At 49.9% G+C, this 20,513-nt stretch overlaps 1 protein-coding gene across 1 annotated transcript in view; it reads left to right on the forward strand.

Moving 5' to 3' along the window:
- The window catches only part of PCBP3 (poly(rC) binding protein 3), a 65,023-nt gene that overhangs the window by 25,187 nt on the left and 19,323 nt on the right, over positions 1-20,513 (forward strand). The window contains exons 5-12 of the mRNA XM_064452220.1: positions 7,245-7,316; positions 7,615-7,638; positions 9,106-9,138; positions 9,874-9,990; positions 10,407-10,538; positions 10,855-10,983; positions 13,719-13,793; positions 18,274-18,315. Of these exons, the coding sequence (XP_064308290.1) occupies positions 7,245-7,316; positions 7,615-7,638; positions 9,106-9,138; positions 9,874-9,990; positions 10,407-10,538; positions 10,855-10,983; positions 13,719-13,793; positions 18,274-18,315 (624 nt within the window). The remainder of the gene's footprint in view (positions 1-7,244; positions 7,317-7,614; positions 7,639-9,105; positions 9,139-9,873; positions 9,991-10,406; positions 10,539-10,854; positions 10,984-13,718; positions 13,794-18,273; positions 18,316-20,513) is intronic.

Genomic DNA, 20,513 nt, shown 5'->3' on the forward strand with positions numbered 1-20,513 from the left:
ATAGAGACAGTGGAGACTAACACCATCTGACATGCGGGGCCCAATTCTGATTTCACACATGATTGCGCATCTGTGCACCAGCCGTGCCAGGGTTGCACTTCTGTGGGTGGCTGCTGCTGGTCTTGGTTAACTGTTGAGGCGCAGTAGGCTGCGATGAACCATGTGGTGCTCAGCAGATGTGCAAGGACTCTTACTGGATATCCCTCCCTGGGTTTCCAGCATCCACAGGTTGGAGTCAGGGGTTTGTTCTACTCTTTGTTGTAGAGACTTGCAAGCTTTTCGTGCCCTCTGGGACAGGTCTGTGCTGGAGGTATGCGATGCTGCATTTCTGTTCCTCTTGGTTTCTCCATCAGGTCAGAAATCACTCTGAAATGCACGAAACCCCACTGAAAACCTACCAGTGTTAGGTGGGTTCAGCAGAGGCAAATAAGGCTGGTACAGTGGACACCCAAAGCAGGATGCACAGCCTGATATCAGCTTGTGGGTGCACCAGATGAAGTAGAAACACAGGAAAGCAGCAAGGAATTTCCTGGAGGGGAGAGCAGGCTTAGCACAGCTTTGGGCTGGTCTGAGAAGAGAGGTGTGCATTTGGTTGGGATGTGGCTGAGCCCACCATGGTGTGACAGAGCTGGAGCTATGGGTCATCATACCAGTTGCTCCTGAACTCTAGCTAATACCAATATCCAGAGTGAATATCCCTCCCTGAATGCCCCACCCCACCCACCCCCCCCAAGTGTAAAAAACCAACCCTGATCTCTCGAGGGCAAAGGATCTGGGGAGAAAGCCATGCTGATGTGAAGGGTGGAAGAAAATGATTGTTTAGAAATAGAGAAAAGCTCCCAAGAGTTGCAGACAGCAAAGAGGTTGTTGGGAGAAGCAGGAGTTAGAAGACCACCTGAGTCATGCAGGTAGCAAACAAAGCAGGAGGAGAGGTTGCTCCGATGGTCCTGGGACTGAATCTGTGGGTGGAGGAGCCAGCAAAGCAGAGAGGGAACAGAGGGAGCAGAGGGTCCAGAGGAATGTGCATTTGCATCCCTGCAATAGTAATTGGGGTAATTGGCGCAGAGGTGAGACCGGAAGAGCCCCGTGGTGCACACGAGCAAGGAGGGGAAGGCGGGTTATAATTGCTTGTCAGCAACTAGCAAGTGACATCCTGGGCCATAAGTGGAGACATCTCACCCGGAGAACAGGGAAATGGGAGCAGGTGACCAAGAATGAAGCCTCCAGGGACACCTGCTGTGAGGGTAAGAACAGACACATTTGTCTCCCATGATGATTGGAAAGATCAAGGGCAGGTGAGAAGCAGGGGTATACTGCTAGCTGATGTACCAAGGTAGCATCAGGCATCTTGTTTTTCTTTTTTGCTTAGAGATATCTAAAATATTTCCACTGAAGCTAGAGAGTAAGCAGAGGAAACGTCAACCAAAATGACTACAGTCTGGAAAATGGCAGCAGCTGGAAATACAGCTTTATTGCAAAATGGCATTTGGTGTCACTCATGTAGGTGGTGCTACTGTCCTCTCACGGCTTCATCTTTTGACAGCCGAAGCCTGCCGGTGGGTGATGTGTTTCCATGTGGAGCCTGGGTTTAAGGGAATGCTTGACTTTGGTTTTCTGCCATAGCCTTTTTTTTCTCCTTCCACCCTTGTCCTGGCCTGGCCAGACTACATTGTCGTCATAATCCTGAGCTGGCTGCATTGTGGTGCTTCCCAGCCACTAAAACACAATGCAGAAAATCACCGGATTAGGTCTTAATGGCAGGATCAAGCCGCCAGGAGATGAGTGGGGAGAAAGCTCCTGCTTACACAGGGGAACAGGCAGTGCCCCTTGGGAAAGCAAGCTAGAAAACATAAAATATCAGAAAAGCAGCTTCTTTCCTGGTTTCCCCTGCTTTTCTCTACATTTATCACATCTTTTATTTTCCAAGGGTCAGAAAATGCTGGCCTGAGTTTTGTGAAGGGGGTGTATAAACATTTCCTTCCCCTCAGTGGCAAATGTTGTCTTGAGTGATGGACTTTCTGGCCAAGATATTAATCCCCAACATGAAAGTCTGCCAACCACATCAGAAATCGGAGCCATGCTGTAGCGTATTGCGGTGTGCTGAAGGACACTGAAGCTTTGTGGTTGTCTTTAACACTTGGCTTTCTGCTGGTGGGTCTCCTGAAGCACCAAAGGGACTGGGAAATGCACTGGATGTTTTCAGGGTGGCATTGCCATTGAGCGACTGCCCAGATGCTCCAGGGTAAGGTCTTGGGGGTGGTCCTCTGGGCAGGTGGCATAGCATCCCTGTACAGACCAGTGTCGCAGCACCCTGCACTTCACCTGCATGAGGTGGCAAGGGCTCTTGGTCAACAGAGCTCCAGGGTGTTGGAGTTTATCAGCCTGCACTGACCAAACCTGTCAAGAACGTGTAATTTTCTGGAGGCCATGTGATGGGCGAGGGGGGTGATGAAGACTTTCTTCCTTGAGTTTGCTTAGCAGTGCCTGTGAACTTCCCATCCAAGCCTTTCAGGGAGGGGGTGGGTTATGCGTGTGGGACACTTTTGCACCTAGCTGTCCTCTCTGTTTTCGGACAGCTTGAACAAAGCATTGCTGTCGCCCCCAACAAATACCTAGATAAAACAATGAAATTTGATCTCTGTAATGCTGATGAGAATATTTCATTACAAGATCTACCAAATAAACTCTACCTTGTGTGTCTGTCTTCTGGCAGGCCTGTCTGTTCCAGAGGCACTAGAGTGACTTTAGTGCAGATAAGAGAGACCCTCCCTTTGGAGTTGGGGTCTGCAATGCTAGTACCAAGACAAGAACAGTTTTGTGATGGAGGTCATTTATGAGACCCTCAACCACTTTCTCCAAAATGCAGGCGGCTGCTGCCACACAGCAGGGGCTGTCCTGGGGGAGCTGCCACCCCAGTACTGACAGCAGATGCCTTGGCGCTCTGCTGGGCATTTGCATAGGAGGTGTAGGCAGTATTTGCTGGAGCTGTGCCGCAGGACTCGCCCACGCGTGGCTAATGTCCTTGGGGAGCCCAAGTGGATTCATGGGAGCAGGAAGAAGAGGAGGAGGAGAGCTGGCATCAGCAAGCATGGAGCCATCGATGTCTCCCAGCCCCTGCAGGGGCACTAGCTTTGCCTGAGCTCAGCTGTGCCCCCTGCTATTGCCTGTCTGGAGGTGGCTGCAGGGATCCCAGCATCCACTTTTCCAGCTCCCATTTGGAAACCAGGCTGGAGAACAAAGTCCGGCCGAAAGCTCACTCCCCCTCCCCCTGTTCTGCTTGACATGCCATCTCCCATGTGGGAGATGATCATGGTATTAAGTTAATTTAATACATGGTGTTCAGAATTCCCCTAATTAGAAGGTTTTGCTCAAATTTTAGGAGAGTGTCAGTATTTGTCAGGTATTAGCAAGCATAAAGACAAGAGTGCCATCTTAGGCAATCACTACAATCTCCAAATAACTGGAAAGAAGAAAAATCAGAGTGTGTATATTTTGTGTGTGGAACAGTAGTCTTTCTGCTATTCTGGGTTTCCATTTTCCTTCCTCTTCTTCTTGGTCACTGGTGCCTGAGCTGCTTTTTCAGAGATTTTTCAGAGAATCCTGATAGATTAAGGAAATTTCCTGGAATTTAATATATTTAATCTCAAAACCAAGGGAGAGGGAAGAACCGAATTGCTTTGAGTACTAATGATGGCTCCTCAGAGCACTCTCCCAAAAGACGGCTGTGTTTAAAAGGTCTATTTACTCTGCAGTGGGATCATCCTTTGTAAGGACATTAGCCAGCTGTTTTGGGGCAGATCAGCACCGGGCATCATGCTCCCCACCCTGCAGAGCTCTCCTCAGTGCCGTGCAAAGACGTTTGGCTGCTGCCCACAATGGCCGTGTGTAGGAGGATGCTGCTTCGGTCGTCTGCCTGTGGTGGCCCAGGCATGATGCTTGGCAGAGCCTTGCTTGGCTCAACTCGACACTTCTGTCTCCTAATTCTGTGTCTTTGACCTCTGCGGTGCTGCACCTGCTTTGCTCTGGGTTGGAACTGGGCTCTGGATCTACTCTATCTGCTGGACTGGATGTAATGGTGTCCTCAGGGCTTTCAAGTAGATGGACAAAGAAGCCATTTCAAAGCTGCTGTGAACTAGGCAGAATACAACGGTAAAGAGGAAGGGTCTGAGATGGGTCTCTCTCCAGGCAGGGAATGCTCCGAAATGCTCAAAATGGTGTTTGGGGGATAATTTTTCCCAGCCTTTTGTCTGTGAAGGACGAGGGCTGTGGGGGGAGGCACACACCCAGGGTAAATGCCTCGGCTCTATTGTTCCCATCATTTCCATTGAGTTTATGAACCCCCATATAAAAGACTTACCTTTCACTAGTATGATTAAGAAAAGGCCAATGTAGCTTTTCCGCTCGCTGGAGCATGAAGCGTGTTTAATTTAATAATGCTGATAAATCTTAAAGCCAGGAGCATTTAGCTAACACATGACCCACTTTTTCAATCAATTGGAAACATTTACATAACAGCCTGATGCAGGGTTCCTCCTGTGAGGGATGTGGAGCAGGGGATGGCAGACACCCCTGCGGTAAGTGCTGCTGCTATAGGACATTTGGTGAAAGCAAAACGTTGAATTTAGCTGGTCCTTAGCAGGCAAGTTGTGACCCACCTCACTGGGACTGCCAGCTTTCCCGCTGCCACAAGGATGTGCCTGGGTTTAGAGCACCTCAACCACCCAGCTGGGCTTTGGGGTCCATCGCTCCAGTGGCAAAGCCCAGAGTGCTCCAGGGTCCCACCCTTGCCTGCCAGCTCCCAGCCATGGAGATGGAGCTAACTGGGCCACCACAGTTGGGCAGTTTACAAAAAAAATCCCTTACGGTGGTGTACGGGACGGGATGGCTTTGTGTGTACTGCCTCTGCAAGTCACGAAAGCCACTGCCAGAGGATATGCCTTGACCGTTAGCTGTGAACAGCCTCTACATTCCTCTGGCTCTGCTGTCAGAGGATGCTCATCATCCGGGAAGGGGAGCTGCCCCTCTCTACTGGCATGCACCAGCCTCGTGGGTGGCTGCAGTGGTGTTGCGGCTTTGTTTCTTCCCCTGTGGCAGGGCTAGAATGCTCCGGGGACAGAACATCCTGGGGTTGGCTGTCCCCCTGTGTGACAGGGGCACCTCTTCTGTGCAGGCACTTTATCTCCTGGCTCGTCAGGAGCACCAGCAATGCTGACCTCCACAAATGAGCACATTCATCCTTTTCAGCATTGCTTCCCATGCATAGAAATAATCAGAGAGTTAACCCAACACAACCAGTTATTTATTTTCCTTTATTGTTTGCCTGCAGTAAGCTCAGTCTTGAAAGAGAAATTTCTTGATCTCATTTGTTGTGGTATCATGTGTCATTCCCATTCCCATTGCTCTGGTCCCGAATGTCGTCACCTTCTTCCTCTGAAATATTCTCCTCCTCCCTACCCTTGACAGTGCCTTTTGGCTTGACATCTTCATCACATTTAATTTCTTAACCTTCCTGAGAGGATTTTGCTTTTTTTCATTTGTAACATCCAGCGGCCTCAAGATCAGTGTTTGCAAATAGGTTATAAGCAACCTCGTCCCCAGTGAGCCAGTCTCCTGTTAGCTCAGATGGAACACCATCTCCTTGCTGACCATGTATGTTTTATCCATTGTGGGTTTCATAAGAACCTCTTGGAAAAGGAGGTTTTCACAGAATCACAGAATCACAGGTTGGAAGGGACCTCAGGGATCATCTAGTCCAACCTTTCTCGGAAGAGCACAGTCTAGCCAAGATGGCCCAGCACCCTGTCCAGACGACTCTTAAAGGTGTCCAACGTGGCCGAGTCAACCACTTCCCTGGGGAGATTATTCCAAAGGGTGACTGTCCTCACTGTGAAAAATTGTCCTCTGGTGTCCAGCTCCCCAAGAGCAACTTGTGTCCATTCCTCCTTGTCCTCTCCATGTGACTCCTTGTAAAAAGGGAGGTTTTACATCAAACCCATCTCCCAGCCATGACTTGTGCATTGCTGCCTGTTTATTCATCCCAACTGCCTCTTTGCATTAAAGTAATACTTAAGAACTGGTTTACTTCACATTTTTTGGTCACATAAGTCCCTGTCTGAGCAAAGGAAAATGCCAGATGCTTGTGAGCAGGATGAAAAATCTCTCATATGATATATACTAAGGGATTAAATAACATGGTGGAGGATTGCTCTAAATCTCTTGGCATTGCACGTAGAAGGCTGCTGGCACCTCCCTCTGAGACAGGACTGGACTCCCCATGCAGTAGGCTGCAGAGACGTTTCACATGCCTGGTCCTTGTGCAGAGACGCTATTAAGGAGGCGTCAGAAAGAAAAGGAAGGATTTGTTGACGTTCTGTGATTTTTTTCTCCCTGCCTTAAAAATATCAGTGGCGGTTTTCCCTCTAGAGGGCAGAGGAAGAAAGAGAGAGAATGGGAAGGGAAAGGAACATGACAGCACCAGGAAAACTTGCAGAGGTTTCATTAGGTACATGCAAAGCATGAATAGCTGGAAATGGCATGGGCCTGAGGTACAGTGCCCAGCTAGGGTGCTCATGGGTTGGGATGAAAATACAGAAGTGTAGTAATCGGGACACCAGCTCCATCCTTCCCACTCCGTGCTCCTAGGATCAGATGGATATTAACTGGTTACTGAAAACCTGGCTTTTGATTTTCTGAGTGCTGTATTCACACTTGAAATGGTGAATTTTGGTTTGCTAGGTGGGTGCCCTGCATCTTTTGAAGTCCCAGTTCAGCCATTGGTCTTTGGCCAGGCTGCTCTGCCAACTCCTTGCTCCTGCATCCATATGCTTAGCTGGGCACAGCTGCTTGTTGGCTCAGGCAGGTGTGGGCTAGCAGTCTGCCTGTGCCACCGCAGACACTTCAGTCTTTGCTCCCACCACAATGGCTTTTGCAAAAGGCCGGTGGCAAAGCTACAGCAGAGCTGTGGGCTGTTCCCAGGCTCATGCTCAGCACGGTCCCTTCAGCGAGTGGGCAGCCCCATCTGCACCCATGAAGGTGCTCAGCCCATGACATCTCCCTGCAACTCCTCCAGCTGTGGCTTTCCCATGCTCTGCTGCTCTGCAGAGTCCATCTGATGTTGAGGATCTTGCCTGTTTTGAGAGAAAACCTTTCTCCCTCTCTGTCCCCAGGTGACACGTCTGTGGTGCTGTCTCCTTCTGTGCCGGGGCTGCCCTCCCAGCTAACGCACGTCTCCTGTCCCCTGGTAGGAAATGGAGTCGAAGGTCTCCGAAGGTGGCCTGAACGTCACTCTCACCATCCGGCTGCTGATGCATGGCAAGGTAAGGGGCTCCCAGTGAGGGGGTATCCTTACAGCTCCCTCTCCTGCCTCTGCTCCAGCTGTGCCTGAGTCCAGCCAGTCTCTGCAGCTCCGGGGCTGCCAGGAGCAGGTTTCCTCCTGCTGATGGGGAGGATGACATGGTGGCATGGTGCTCCTGGCACCTCATGCCCGCCTCCTGCCTTGTCCTTCTGCTGGGGACAGTGTGCACCAGGTCTTTGCTTCATTATGGGTTTGGGCTGGATTGTCTTCAGTCTTCTAATGTCTTTTTCTTTTCCTTTATGTTTGGCTTTTTTTGGTAGGAAGTCGGAAGCATCATTGGAAAGGTAACTATTGCCTGCACTGTTTGGTGCCTGTGGTGTGGTAGATGCCGGTCTCCTCTTCCCTGTAATGTCCCTTAAACATTTGGTGTGCATGAGCACGTCACTGGGTTTGTGAGCTAGAAATGATGGGAGACCTACAGAGGGATCAAAGACCATTCCCCTGAAAAAAAAAACAGCGAGCAACTAAGCACCACACAGCTGCTTGCTCACTCCCCTCCCAGTGGGAAGGGTACAAGTGAGAAAACCTGTGGGATGAGATAAGAACAGTTTATTAATTGAAATAAAATAATATTATTAATAATAATAAGTTGTAATGAAAGGAAAACAACAAAAGAGAGGAACAAAACTCAGGGAAAAAACAAGTGATGCAACTGCTTACCACCTGTCGACCGATGCCCAGCCAGTCCCTGAGCAGCAGTCACTGCCCCCAGCCAACTCCCCCCAGCTTATGTACTGAGCATGTCATATGTTAGGGAATATCCCTTTGGCCAGTTTGGGTCAACTGTCCTAGCTGTGCTCCCTCACAGCTTCTTGTGCACCTCCTTGCTGGCAGAGTATGGGAAGCTGAAAAGTCCTTAACTTAGTAGTATAAGCACTACTTAGCAACAACTAAAACATCGGTGTGTTATCATATTATTCTCATGCTAAATCCAAAACACAGCACTGTACCAGCTACTAGGAAGAAAATTAACTCTATCCCAGCCAAAACCAGGACACCAGCTGCTTCACTGTGGTGGCAAATAGGTGTTTATGATCATGTTGCCCTGACATGTTAATTAAATAGATTACTGAAGAGAGATTAAGAAATATCATGCAAACCTATCTAAATTCTGCAGCACTTCCCTCTGAGAACACAGGAGGCCATTTAGCTTATCAGAAAAGCTTCACAAGGTGCTCTGCTCCCTGGTGCTTGCTGTGGTGCTTTGGAAAGTCCTGGCTGTACAGGACTGGGGTTTTTTGGTGTTTTTGAAAGGCAGGTTTGTGATAGCAAAGATTCACAGCACAAACACCTATATGCTTGCACCTTATTTTTCCATCAGCCTGTGCAGCCCTGTTGTACTTGCTTTATATCTGGATATAAAGATATTAGATTGCTCTATCAGTACTAGATAACTGCCCTTTGGAGGCACTCTGAAGTGCCAGCTTTTCTCAGCATGTGATCAGCTTCTGAGCTTTTTCCGTGTGGTTTTGCTCCTAATGAGAAACATAGAAATGGAAGTGGAAGCTGCAGTTGGTAGCTGGTTTGTCTGTTGTGTGTTACAGATGTGGGGAGCAGGGCTACAGTGCCTTACACCCTCAGCTCCTCAGCCTGCCTATCACATGGGCATGGATGTCCAGACAGCGCAGAGCTGCCCAAATGTTTGGCTACGTATTGCCACATATTAGAGAGATGCGTGCTTGGAAGGGTTGTTTTGAAGGTGGAAGTCTTGATTTTTTTATAACAGTCTGTGTTTCTGATTCTTATTTCAGAAAGGAGAGACCGTGAAGAAGATGCGTGAGGAGGTAAGCAACCCTGCTCTTTAAAATGATTTGGAGGAGGAGGAGGAGGAGGAGAGAGTAGTGGGAAGGACTGTCAGGCTGTCCTGCCCAGCAGCGTGCAGCACAATGGCCAGAGCTGCACATTGCCCTGTGCAATATGTGCAGTAACCCCCAGGGTCAGGACATGCAAGCTGGCTATGCCCAGAACTGTTTGGTCCAGTTTTCTGTCTGTACTCAAAATCCTATCACATTTAATGGGAATTTTCCAAAGCCAAGAATTTGCTGTTAATGAAACAGTGAAATGAAACCATTTGTAAGATTCTTGAGTTTGCCCAAGGTCTTTGTGCCTACAGCTACCAAAGAATTATCAGATCAGTAAGCAACACCCTTTTTACAAGCAGTGGCCCCACCGGCTGGTCTTGTCTTGATCATGTGGGTTTGCACTGCAGTAAAAGACCCAGGGTGGACACTTGGAAACCCTTTCTGAGGGTCGGGGTAAGGCAGTGCTGGAAGCACCGTAGGGGGAAGGGGTGGGAGTTTTTAAGGTTAGATGGGATGTCGAGGGTCTGTCAGAGGTGATGACCAGGGACCAAGGAAGTGATGTATTTGCCGGTCACCTGGAGCTCTGGGTTTCTGCTGTTGGGTGCTGAACCTTCCCAGGCTAGGACAGGATCCCACCTGGAGGAAGGGCTGCACCTCCAGCACAACCCTGCTTGTTGCTTGGCTGTGGTTATTCCAGGGCTGCCTTTCTCTTTCCAGAGTGGGGCAAGGATCAACATCTCGGAGGGGAACTGCCCTGAGCGGATCGTGACCATCACCGGCCCCACTGATGCCATCTTCAAGGCTTTTGCCATGATTGCCTACAAATTTGAGGAGGTGAGCAACATAAGCCCTTTTCTCCAGGAGGGCAGAGTAAAATGGTCTGCATCCAGACCCTTGGGTGGCCCATCAGCCAAGTAGAGCTCCAGTGTGCCCGCTGCTGGGGCGAGCAGTGCAGATGGGCCTGGGTACCTCCAACCCATGTGTCCCTGGTTGCACTTGCCTAATTGGTACATTATCTCAGCACAAAACCTTCCAGACATCTCTAACTAGGCAAGAACTGAGCTTCAGTGAAGTGTCCCAGAGGTCTCGCCGTTAATTAACTTCAGGGATGCACAGTGATGCAGCTGCAGACCAGCCAGGGTCTGGGGGACATGACCCCTCTTCCCTGGCCCAGGGCATTTGGGTTGGCCTAGATGGCAGGCATCTGGTTGGGTACCAAGGGCTGATGCATTGCGTTCTTCTTTCCCAAGGACATAACCAACTCAATGAGCAACAGCACTGCTACCAGCAAACCACCGGTGACACTGAGACTCGTTGTGCCAGCTAGTCAGTGCGGCTCGCTGATCGGCAAAGGAGGCTCCAAGATCAAGGAAATCAGGGAGGTAAGGCAGACCTGGTTTTGTTATTGTGTGTAATCTCACCTCTGACCAAAGGGGAGCAGGAGCTGCCTTGGAAAGGGAGATTCTTATGCTGTGAGCATCATGCATCACGTTGCTTCCTAGGATGGTCCTGCTGACTTAGGAGCAGCATCCCGTGGGACCTTGCTGGCGTGCTGCCGCAGATGCAGGCAGGGCACCGTATCTGAGCTCGCGCAGGGCAGTGCAGCTCTTGGGAGGCATGTGGCATCAGAGCTGGAGCTGGCTGCAAGGAAGGGCATTCAGCTGTGGGATTTCTCCTCCTCTCTTTTTCTGTCTTCAGTCAACAGGTGCTCAGGTTCAAGTGGCGGGGGACATGCTGCCCAACTCCACGGAGCGGGCGGTGACAATCTCGGGGACACCCGACGCAATTATCCAGTGTGTCAAACAGATCTGTGTGGTGATGCTGGAGGTACAGTCTGTAACAAAGGGGGTAAAGTACGTAGGGAAAAAACCCAGCTGGCACCACAACAGCGCTGGGAGCTGTGGAGCGTGTCTCTCATACCCTTAACCACGCGTTGTCGGTCCACTCATTTCCTGGTACCTCCGTTTGAAACCCACCCAATGTGTTTCCCCTGCCGTCTTTGTATGTTGTTTCTAGAGTCCCACACTGGAAACCTGCCTGGTCGGGTGCCCCAAAGGAGATGGTTTGTGTTGTAACACAGGGTGTCTTTAGGAGAGAGGGGTGCTGGAGGAGGCCAGGTGGCTGGGACAGCCATAGCCTGGTGTCCCAGCAGTGCCAGGGGTGCTGTAGGAAGGAGACATGGGCTGCAGCCAGTCCACCAAGCACCTGGCTTCCTCTGCATGGGGCTGAGGACCATGGCTGGGAGAAGGAGGCTAGTGCATCCCCTATGCTGGGGGAGCTGGGGGTGGGAGTGCAAACCCAGGGTCCAGCAAGGCACATCAGCAAAGATAGTGAGGAAGGCTGGTGGAGAGCAGGGCCCATACGGTGAATGGACATGTGTTCAGGGTGCTATTTCTGGGAGAACCGCTGATGAGCAGAACTTGAAGGTCTCTTCCATAGAGAGATGCTGCTGTACCAATGGCTTATTGCCAGGGTTGACTACAGCTACATGCCCCAGGTCCACACCTGCCACCTCAGATGGGAGAAGCTCCAGGAGGAAACCTCTTGGGACATGGGACAGTGACACCCTCCCACCCAGAGGTGGACAGGCACAGACCCACAGACCCTCTGCCTTGCACAGCCCCCACACCACTGCCCTTTCGTGGCAGGTAGGAGTGTGCTTGCTGCTGCAAGAGCTTCAGATGAGCATGCCAAGGCTTAGCAGAGGTGAAGCAAAACCAAACATAAGCAACTTCAGTTTGGCAGCAGCATGTCTAAGTAGGAATTGCCATGCACCACATTACCCGCCACTGCTGGTAGTGATGCTCAGGCAGGTACACTCTGCTGCCAGAGGAGTGTGATTTTAGCTGTACAGTGGCTCCAGGTTATGCTCTGGACTGCAGCAGAGGTGGGCTCCAGGTGATGCTTTGGTGGCTACTGTTCTCACTCATTAGAGCAAGGGTTGCTTGCTCCTCTGTATGGCTCAGCAATGGGAAAGAGAAAAATCCATGAGTTTTCTTGCAGTCTAAAATCTGGGGAGTCCTCTGACTTTAACAGTTTGCAGAGATGCTCCTTATAACTTTTCAGTCTTAAATTATCTTGCCGCAGAAATCCTCGCTCATGCCCTCCAAGATTTGTAATTTAATAAAAGAAAAAATATGTTTCTGATTATAGAGGCTGTGCTTTGATCATGCAGCTTTCCTGCAGACCTGTGCTCAGCAGGAAGATTTGGACATGCCACTTGGCTACAAGTGGACATATAGAAGCATGTACAGAAAAAATGAAGAATTTTCCATAAGATAGTGTGATTTATATTGCCTATCTTTACTTGCCTATCTTTACATAGCAGTAATTGGATCATTTCACTTTGGGTAGAACCAGGAGACTTTTATCTGAAATCTCTCCTGATCCCTAGAAACCTCACAAAATCTCTTCTATGGCCTGTTATTTATGTTCAAGAGAAAACCATCAGAGGTAACTTGAGTGAGAAGATCCTGTGCACCATGCAGTGGGATGCATCACTACAGCTTGATGTGCATCATTACAGCTTCTGCTGAGACCTATCCAGGTACTGATCAGGCCACAGCAGGGAGCAAGATGTCCAGGTCAGCAGAAGCAGGGCTGCCCCAGGTCATGCTGCCACAGGAGGAGGGCTGGAAGTGTGTACGCATTGGTGCCTCTGCTGCTGGTGTCTGGCTGGCTACTCACACGGACTGCTACCACCATGCAGCTCTAGGATAAGATCTCTGGAAATGCTGGTGCTGCAATCTGAGAGGGGTCTCCAGCCTTTGGCTCCTCCAGAGCTCAGTACCCTGGCCAAAGTGATTGCTGCCAGTTGTCCCTCCAGGGCATGGGAGGTCTTGACCGCAACAATGGAACCTTGCAGCATCCACTGCATGGACATCCATGTCCCATCTTGGATGATGATAGACTAAACCAAGTCCTGAAGGTGACCCTGTTCTGGTGGTGAGGAAGATGAGAGGGGTCAAAGAGCTTAAGCATCATGCTAGGTCACTCCGATGGGCTGCTCACTCCTTCTGGTGCTCATGATGTCATGCCACAGGTCCTGGTACTTGGCAGGGATGGTATGACTCCAGGGCGGGCTGTCGATGCGCAGGAGCTCTCAGGCTGCAAAGAAAGCAACTGTGTGAGAAAGCTCATGGCATACAGGGATGAAAACCCTGGTCCCTGGGTGTACCTCCCCATCTCACTGAACCTTGAGGGTCTCCTTGGAGCATTTTGAGGAGGGTGCTGAATTCTAGTGTCAGGCTCAAGTCTAGACCAGGTGACACAGTTTGCGAAGAGCAGAGCAAAGGTAAGGGAGGCAGCAGAGGTCTGGAAAGAGATTTAGGAGCCCATGCCTTGTCAGGGGATCTCCTGTACACCAGGTTGTCCTAGTAGTCCGTTAACCACTGATTTCCCCTGTGTCCTCCTGTCCAGAAATGTGGTTTGCCTGGTGCGGGTGTTTCAGGCGGTGGCCCCGGGGGCCGTGCTCTGTCGGGTGCTTTCTAATGCTCTTTTTGCGGCCGTTTCAGGAAAGCTGTTCTAATGTTCTCTCTCCCTCTCCTTGTCCCTTTTCCTAGTCCCCACCAAAAGGTGCCACCATTCCCTACCGCCCAAAGCCCGCCTCCACCCCTGTCATTTTTGCAGGTGGTCAGGTAAGAGCCGACCCGCTTGCAGCCTCCACTGCCAACCTCAGCCTTTTACTGCAGCACCAGCCGCTGCCCGTTAGTGCACTCAGGTTTCTTGCCTTCTGACTTGCATGGTGTCATCCCATCTGTTATGTCCCATGGCAGGCGGACTGAAAGCTCTTTGCAGAACTGCTGGCAGTTTGCAGGCCCAGGCAGACGGCTTAGTTCCTGTGATGGCTGCTGGGGGATAAGGAAAGGGCCAGCCTTGGCAAACACAGTGTTAGATCTGCTGCGCACTCGTGCTCTAAGGCTGGAGTTTGCTTCATTAGACCAAATTCAATGTTTGCAACAGTTACCGGTGTGAAGGAGAAAATGAGAAAAGCCTCACTGAACACAGAGCCCATGACCATGCTCTCACAGAGGCTGCAAGCGTTTATTTTCAGGCATCTCTAGTCCAATTAAACTTTGCATAGTTGTAATTAACCTGAGATAGGAAGGGTGTGTCCTAGCCAGTCCAGGGCCATGCCGAGCCTCTGTTCAGGACAGCTTCCATGAATGGGTCATCCCCATCCCCCCAAAATGCCATAACCTCTGCTGCAAAGCTGGGCCTCAGCTCTGCCCACAGGAGAGCCTGCATTGCATTGCCTTTGGTAACACCACACAGTGCTTGTTCTGCAGGCTTGCAGTCATGATGTGGTATTTCCAGTGACCCTCGGGAAGTGATGGCAGATTTTTTCTTTGCAGGGTAACCATCACATGCATGTGCCATGGGAGCTGGCGGCTGTTTTGAAAACAAAAATGAGGTCCCGTGGCACATAAATTATGAAACAAGAGCAGTTGAGCAGGTGGCTGCTTTTAGGGAAGGGACTTCAATGAATCACAGAATCACAGGTTGGAAGGGACCTCAGGGATCATCTAGTCCAACCTTTCTCGGAAGAGCACAGTCTAGCCAAGATGGCCCAGCACCCTGTCCAGACGACTCTTAAAGGTGTCCAATGTGGCCAAGTCAACCACTTCCCTGGGGAGATTATTCCAATGGGTGACTGTCCTCACTGTGAAAAATTGTCCTCTGGTGTCCAACCGGAATCTCCCCAAGAGCAACTTGTGTCCATTCCTCCTTGTCCTCTCCATGTGACTCCTTGTAAAAAGGGAGTCTTCATCTTCTTTGTAGCTACCCCTTAAGTACTGATACATGGTTGTGAGATCCCCTCTAAGCCTCCTTTTCTCAAGGCTGAACAAACCCAGCTCTCCCAGCCTATCCTCATATGGCAGGCTTCCCAGTCCTTTGATCAACTTGGTGGCCCTTCTCTGGACCCCCTTCCAGCCTGTCCACATCCTTTTTGTATAGTGGGGACAAGAACTGTACACAGTGCTCCAGGTGTGGCCTGACAAGTGCTGAGTAGAGTGGGCTAATGACTTCCTTATCTCTGCTAGTGATGCCCTTTTTGATGCAACCCTGCACCCCATTGGCCTTCTTGGCCGCAGCAGCACACTGTTTGCTCATGTTGAGCTTCGTGTCCACCAGGACCCCCAGGTCCCTTTCCACAGAGCTGCTCTCCAGCCAGGTGGATCCCAGTCTGTGCTGCACTCATGGATTATGTTTTCCCAGGTGCAAGACGTTACACTTCTCCTTGTTGAACTTCATAAGGTTCTTGTTGGCCCACTCTTCCAGCCTATCCAGATCTTCCTGAAAAGCAGCTCTCCCTTCTGGAGTGTCTACTTCCCCACTCAATTCGGTGTCACCCGCAAACTTCATCAGGCTACACTTGATGCCATTATGCAGATCACTTATAAAGATGTTGAATAACATTGGGCCCAATATCGATCCCTGGGGGACCCCACTTGTGACAGATTGCCACTTGGAAAAGGAGCTATTTACCACCACCCTTTGGGTGCAGCCCATCAGCCAGTTCCCCGCCCACTGCACAGACCACTTGTCTAGGCCATAACGCATTAATTTCTCCAGGAGGAGGCTGTGGGGGACTGTATCAAAGGCCTTGGAGAAGTCCAGGTAGACAATGTCTACCACCCGCCCCATGTCAACCAGGCAAGTCACTTTGTCATAGAAGGTCACCAGGTTTGTCAAGCACGATCTGCCCTTAGTGAAGCCATGTAGGCTTTTCCCAGTCACGTGCTTCATTCGACTTGTAATGGCCTTCAGGAGGATTCGCCCCATAAATTTCCCAGGGATTGAAGTAGGGCTGATGGGCCTCCCTTGATTTTACCCGGATCCTCCCTCGAGCCCTTCTTGTAGATAGGGGTAACATTTGCCTTCCTCCAGTCCTCTGGGACATCCCCCGTTCTCCACGACTTTTCGAAGATTATGGAGAATGGCCTTGCGATGATGTCAGCCAGCTCTCTCAACACCCTTGGGTGGATGGCATCAGGGTGTTGAGAGAGCTGACTTGAACCATTGCTGTTCCCATCTCATCTACTCATCTCACCTGGTGACCAAGGATCTGCCTGTAGTTGCCACTGTGCCATGGTGCACCAGTATCTGTTAGGAGAGGTACTTTCCCAGGAACTCCAAGCAGCCACGTAGAGCCAATCCCATGAAACTACAGCTAATGCCATCTAGAGCAGCTCCACATGAGTTATTTTGTTTCTGCCCAACCATGATAAATAGCAGAAGGACAAGCTAAGGATGGGAGTAAAGCCCAAAGCACAGTCTAGTTCAGGCAGCATACTGAATTACCATCCCTTAGTCATTGCTAGCATCAGGAGGGAGTGTCGTTTGGTCTGAGCAGCCATCCTGGAAAAGAGCTTTGAGTCCAGCTGCTTGGTGAATTTATCTGCTCAAAAGGGAGAGTAAGATGGAGGCAGCATTCTCCTGCTGGGAAAAGGTTGGTGTCTTGCACAGAAGTGACATCATGGGAAGAAGCAACCGTCCCTGAAATTAAAGCTCTTACCTGCTGCCCCTTGGCTCTGCCTGAGGGGTGGCACAGGGCGGATGGGCAGAGGCCAGCAGGTGGCAGTCAGTGGTGCTGCAAGATGTGTTGGGGTGGATTGAGCCTACAGGAGCTCAGCAGACTGAGGGATGCAGTGGCTGACGGCAACTGCCCCATCATATGTGTGCAACATCAGCCTCTGCAGAAATCTGAGGGGGTCACACAGGCGGGTGCTCTCGGAGTTGGGTTGCATCTGTACAAGACACCATCCTGCCTTTAATTAGCTTTTTCTAATCAATTGTTCTAATCAAAAAACAATGACCAAAATAACGTGCCAGGAAACAGTGAATTTTTTAGAGCAGCCTCTGCCACATCCCCCTGGGCATGCCAGTCCCCATTGCACCAGGATGCCAGCAGGCACTGGGACTGCCATTTCTGCACACAGGGCTTTGCTTCCTCCCTCCTCCAGGATTTTGAGGGTTATCCTCACACAAAGCACTCTGTTGTTTGCAAACGATCTGGCAAATTTGCAGGAGGTTCAGAGTGCTTTTTTTTCTTTTTCTTGGCTATCTTTACTCTCCCTTTTTAAACTGTTATCCATCTCTGTTGCAATTTACTTCAGAATCATCTGAATAATGTATCAACCGGTGAGATACATTTGGCGAGCTGGTTAAATCTGAAATATTGGTCTCTCTAGTATCTGGCTCTTTAGCCACAGCGGTGCTTATTTTCGGGTTATTTAGGAAAGAGAAAGGATTGCTACAAACTATGGGAAAAACACTAAACAATTTGCATAGCAGACATCTGCATGGATTTGTCAGTTATTGCTGGTGAAAGGCAGTGCAGTGCAGGCAGCCTGTTTCCGACCTTTCTCCATGCTTGGTGAGACATTAGCACCAGCTGGCTTTCTGCACGGCAATGCCTTTCCCACCAGCAGAGCACTGGAATATACTGGGTAGATTTAAAGCATGTTGAGTTGTGCACCTGAAAACACAGAGAGACTCACTGCACTGGCTTGCTTTCTAGGATCACATTTAGGTGTGAAGGGCAGCAGTGATGTTACCATGCATCCACTACACAGATAATTCTGGTTTGATGAATATCTTTTGTACAACAAAGCCCAGTCCATGCAATTCTTGCACCTTTAAAGACCCGTTTCCTTAATTTTGGAAAAGCCAAACTGAGTCCAAGCCCTTCAAGTTAGGTAGCTCAGTGTGCTCTGGCTTTGTTCAGAACGGTATGTCTCCATCCTGCCCCAAGGACTCACTGCCCCAGCAAATTTAATGCAGCACAGGGGGGCTCTTCCCCTGGGATAGCCGGGGGGGTATGCAGAGCAACTGCTCGCTGCATGGAAAGGACTTCCCTCATCTCCTCCAGCCTCAAAATTAAGCTGATTAAGTAAAAATTCAAGATCCTGTACCCTGCTTTGACCAGCATGGGGTCCCGGGTAGGGCAAGATCGGGGCTAAGCGCCTCTTTAGCCCTTGCATTCACAGCATTTACCCCATGTCAGGCAGAAAGGAGCAAAGCCCAGGGATGGAAGTTCCTGCAGAGGCACGGGGTTTTGCTGCTGCCTCCTAATAACATCTGCCCTACTAACATCTGTTTTTTCTTTTGCAGGCCTATACAATTCAGGGACAATATGCTATTCCACACCCGGATGTGAGTTTAACCCTAATTTTTCTTATACCCTTTTATGTCACCTGCATGCTACTGTTAATTCACATAATATTAATATTAGACAATAATATTAATAGCTTATTTTCAAAGTAACTGGCTGTGTGTAGTATCTGTAATACCTTGAATAGCCTTTTAACCTGTTAGCGCTAAACTTTATGAATTCTGAGGACTTGGCCTGATGCTAAATTGTCTGCATTGTTCAGTGCTATCCCTTTGTTCTGAGACAAACCATACTCTATGCATTTTGTGCCTCAAAATGGTCAAAACATGCAAAGAAAGGGAAAAAAATCCTTTCCCCTCTATTTCACCCCTTATCCTTAAAATATTGATAAGCCAAGGGCTTATTTAGGTGCTGAGTGCCTTGGTGGGGTGGGAAGAAGCCAGAGCTCCAGCGGTGCGTGGTTTCTTGCTTGAAGCCTGGGCTGGGGGGCATGCGTTTCTGGGGGTCCTCCTCTGGCTGACTTAGAAGCAGGTGCTGAGGCTGGGCAAAACGCCACACGTGTCTCCCAGAGGGATGGAGAGGATGGCCACCCGCTGCGCTGCTGGGTCTCATCTTGCCAATGGCTCTGCACCTCCCCGTGGGAGCTGTACCCCAGACCAAAGCGGTCACCCTGGGTTTGACAGCTGTCTTGCTGGGTTTGGCTCACCGTCGCCTGGCACAGGGCATCACGGACATGGTCCCCATTTTGTCTCGTGCTCCTTGCTTAGGCTTGCAGTGCAGATGGGTTTGGCTGATGCTTGGATCCCCCTGCTCATGCCATGCTCCTGTGCCTAGGTGGGGCAGGGAGCCACAGCACATTTGTGGGGTGATGTGGAGGGGACATCTGTTGGCACGTCTGTGCATAAAAGTACCAACAGAAATAGAAAACAAGTATATTTTAAAGGATTTCTCTATTAAAAGCAGCAGTGAAGCACCGCAATGCCAGTGGTTCCTTGTTGGCAGCAGACAGCTGCTCAGCTTCTGGGGTCGTCATGGCTGACACATGCTGGGGAGCTCTTGGAAAATCTTGGAAAAAAAAAGGGATTTTCTAAATATGTTTCAGTGGGGATAAAACACCCGGCAAGTCCTGTTGCAGAGGCCCCTTCTTGCTGGCATGCCTATGAGTCAGGGGTCCACAGTGGGGGCTGAGCTCAACGGGCCACTCTGGGGAAGGGGCTTAATTGTAAGTGGCATGGTCTGGCTGGAAATCCCTCTCCAGCCATCCCACACAGGGGAAGAGTTTGATGTGGCTCAGCATTCCTCTTTCTAATGGGTGCCTTGGGTATTAAATAATGGGATTACTTTTTGAATGACTGAGAATGGAGCAAGGCTGTTTGATACCACAAATGCATGCTCCCCGTGGGAACAACTGGGAGTTGTAGGCTGGATTTTGATCTTAGGAGCAGTGATTTCACCCTATTTAGTGGAGGCCAGGCTTTGACTTTCCGTGCAACACCAGCATGCATGTACTCTGAACAGCCTGATGTGATGGTTGCTCAGAAATATTCCTAATGGTGTGTGTTTCACTTTTGCTCCCTAAATGGAATACAAATATATATGCCTGCATATTTAGAAAGCATAGATCAATATATTCTTTGTCCTAGTTTTCCTTTGCAAGTGGTGGCGACAGCTTAGAGCATTTTCCTTGTTATTATACTTGTCTGTTCGACAGGAATAAAATACGTTTAGTGAGTTTGCTGGCTGCACTCTGTCCTACTCCCAGCAGATTTGCTGAGATCTGGAAGAAGTTGTTCATGTGGGGGCCATGCACTCCATCCTTACTCTCGTAGCTCTCTCCCAGTGATCGGTCATTTTAAACACTGCTCGGTGCAGAAAACAATCTTGAACGTGATTTTAGGGCATTGCCCTCACTCTTGCAGGTGTCTGTGTTTAGCAGATGCCTTTTGTAGACCAGTGGCTGAAGAGTGGTCAGAATTCCAAATGCCAAAGCTAAAATGCAAGCTCCCGCCTTGATTTTCTCCCCTGGGGTTAAAAAAACATGTCAGTGGGAGTTTTGGCTCACTAAGTGCTTCAGCATTGCCTGGGTACTCGTAAGCTGTTGGGGATGTGATGTGTAGCTACCTGCCTTCACAAAATTTGCAGTGGGAGATGAAAGAACAGCCATGGCAGCTGGGAGTCGGGCATTTGGGGGTGAAATAGATGTCAAGCACAGGAAAGCTCCCCAACCAGGGCATCACTA

The sequence above is a fragment of the Phalacrocorax carbo genome, chromosome 5, assembly GCF_963921805.1.
Source record: "Phalacrocorax carbo chromosome 5, bPhaCar2.1, whole genome shotgun sequence".
In the NCBI taxonomy this organism is placed as follows: domain Eukaryota; kingdom Metazoa; phylum Chordata; class Aves; order Suliformes; family Phalacrocoracidae; genus Phalacrocorax; species Phalacrocorax carbo.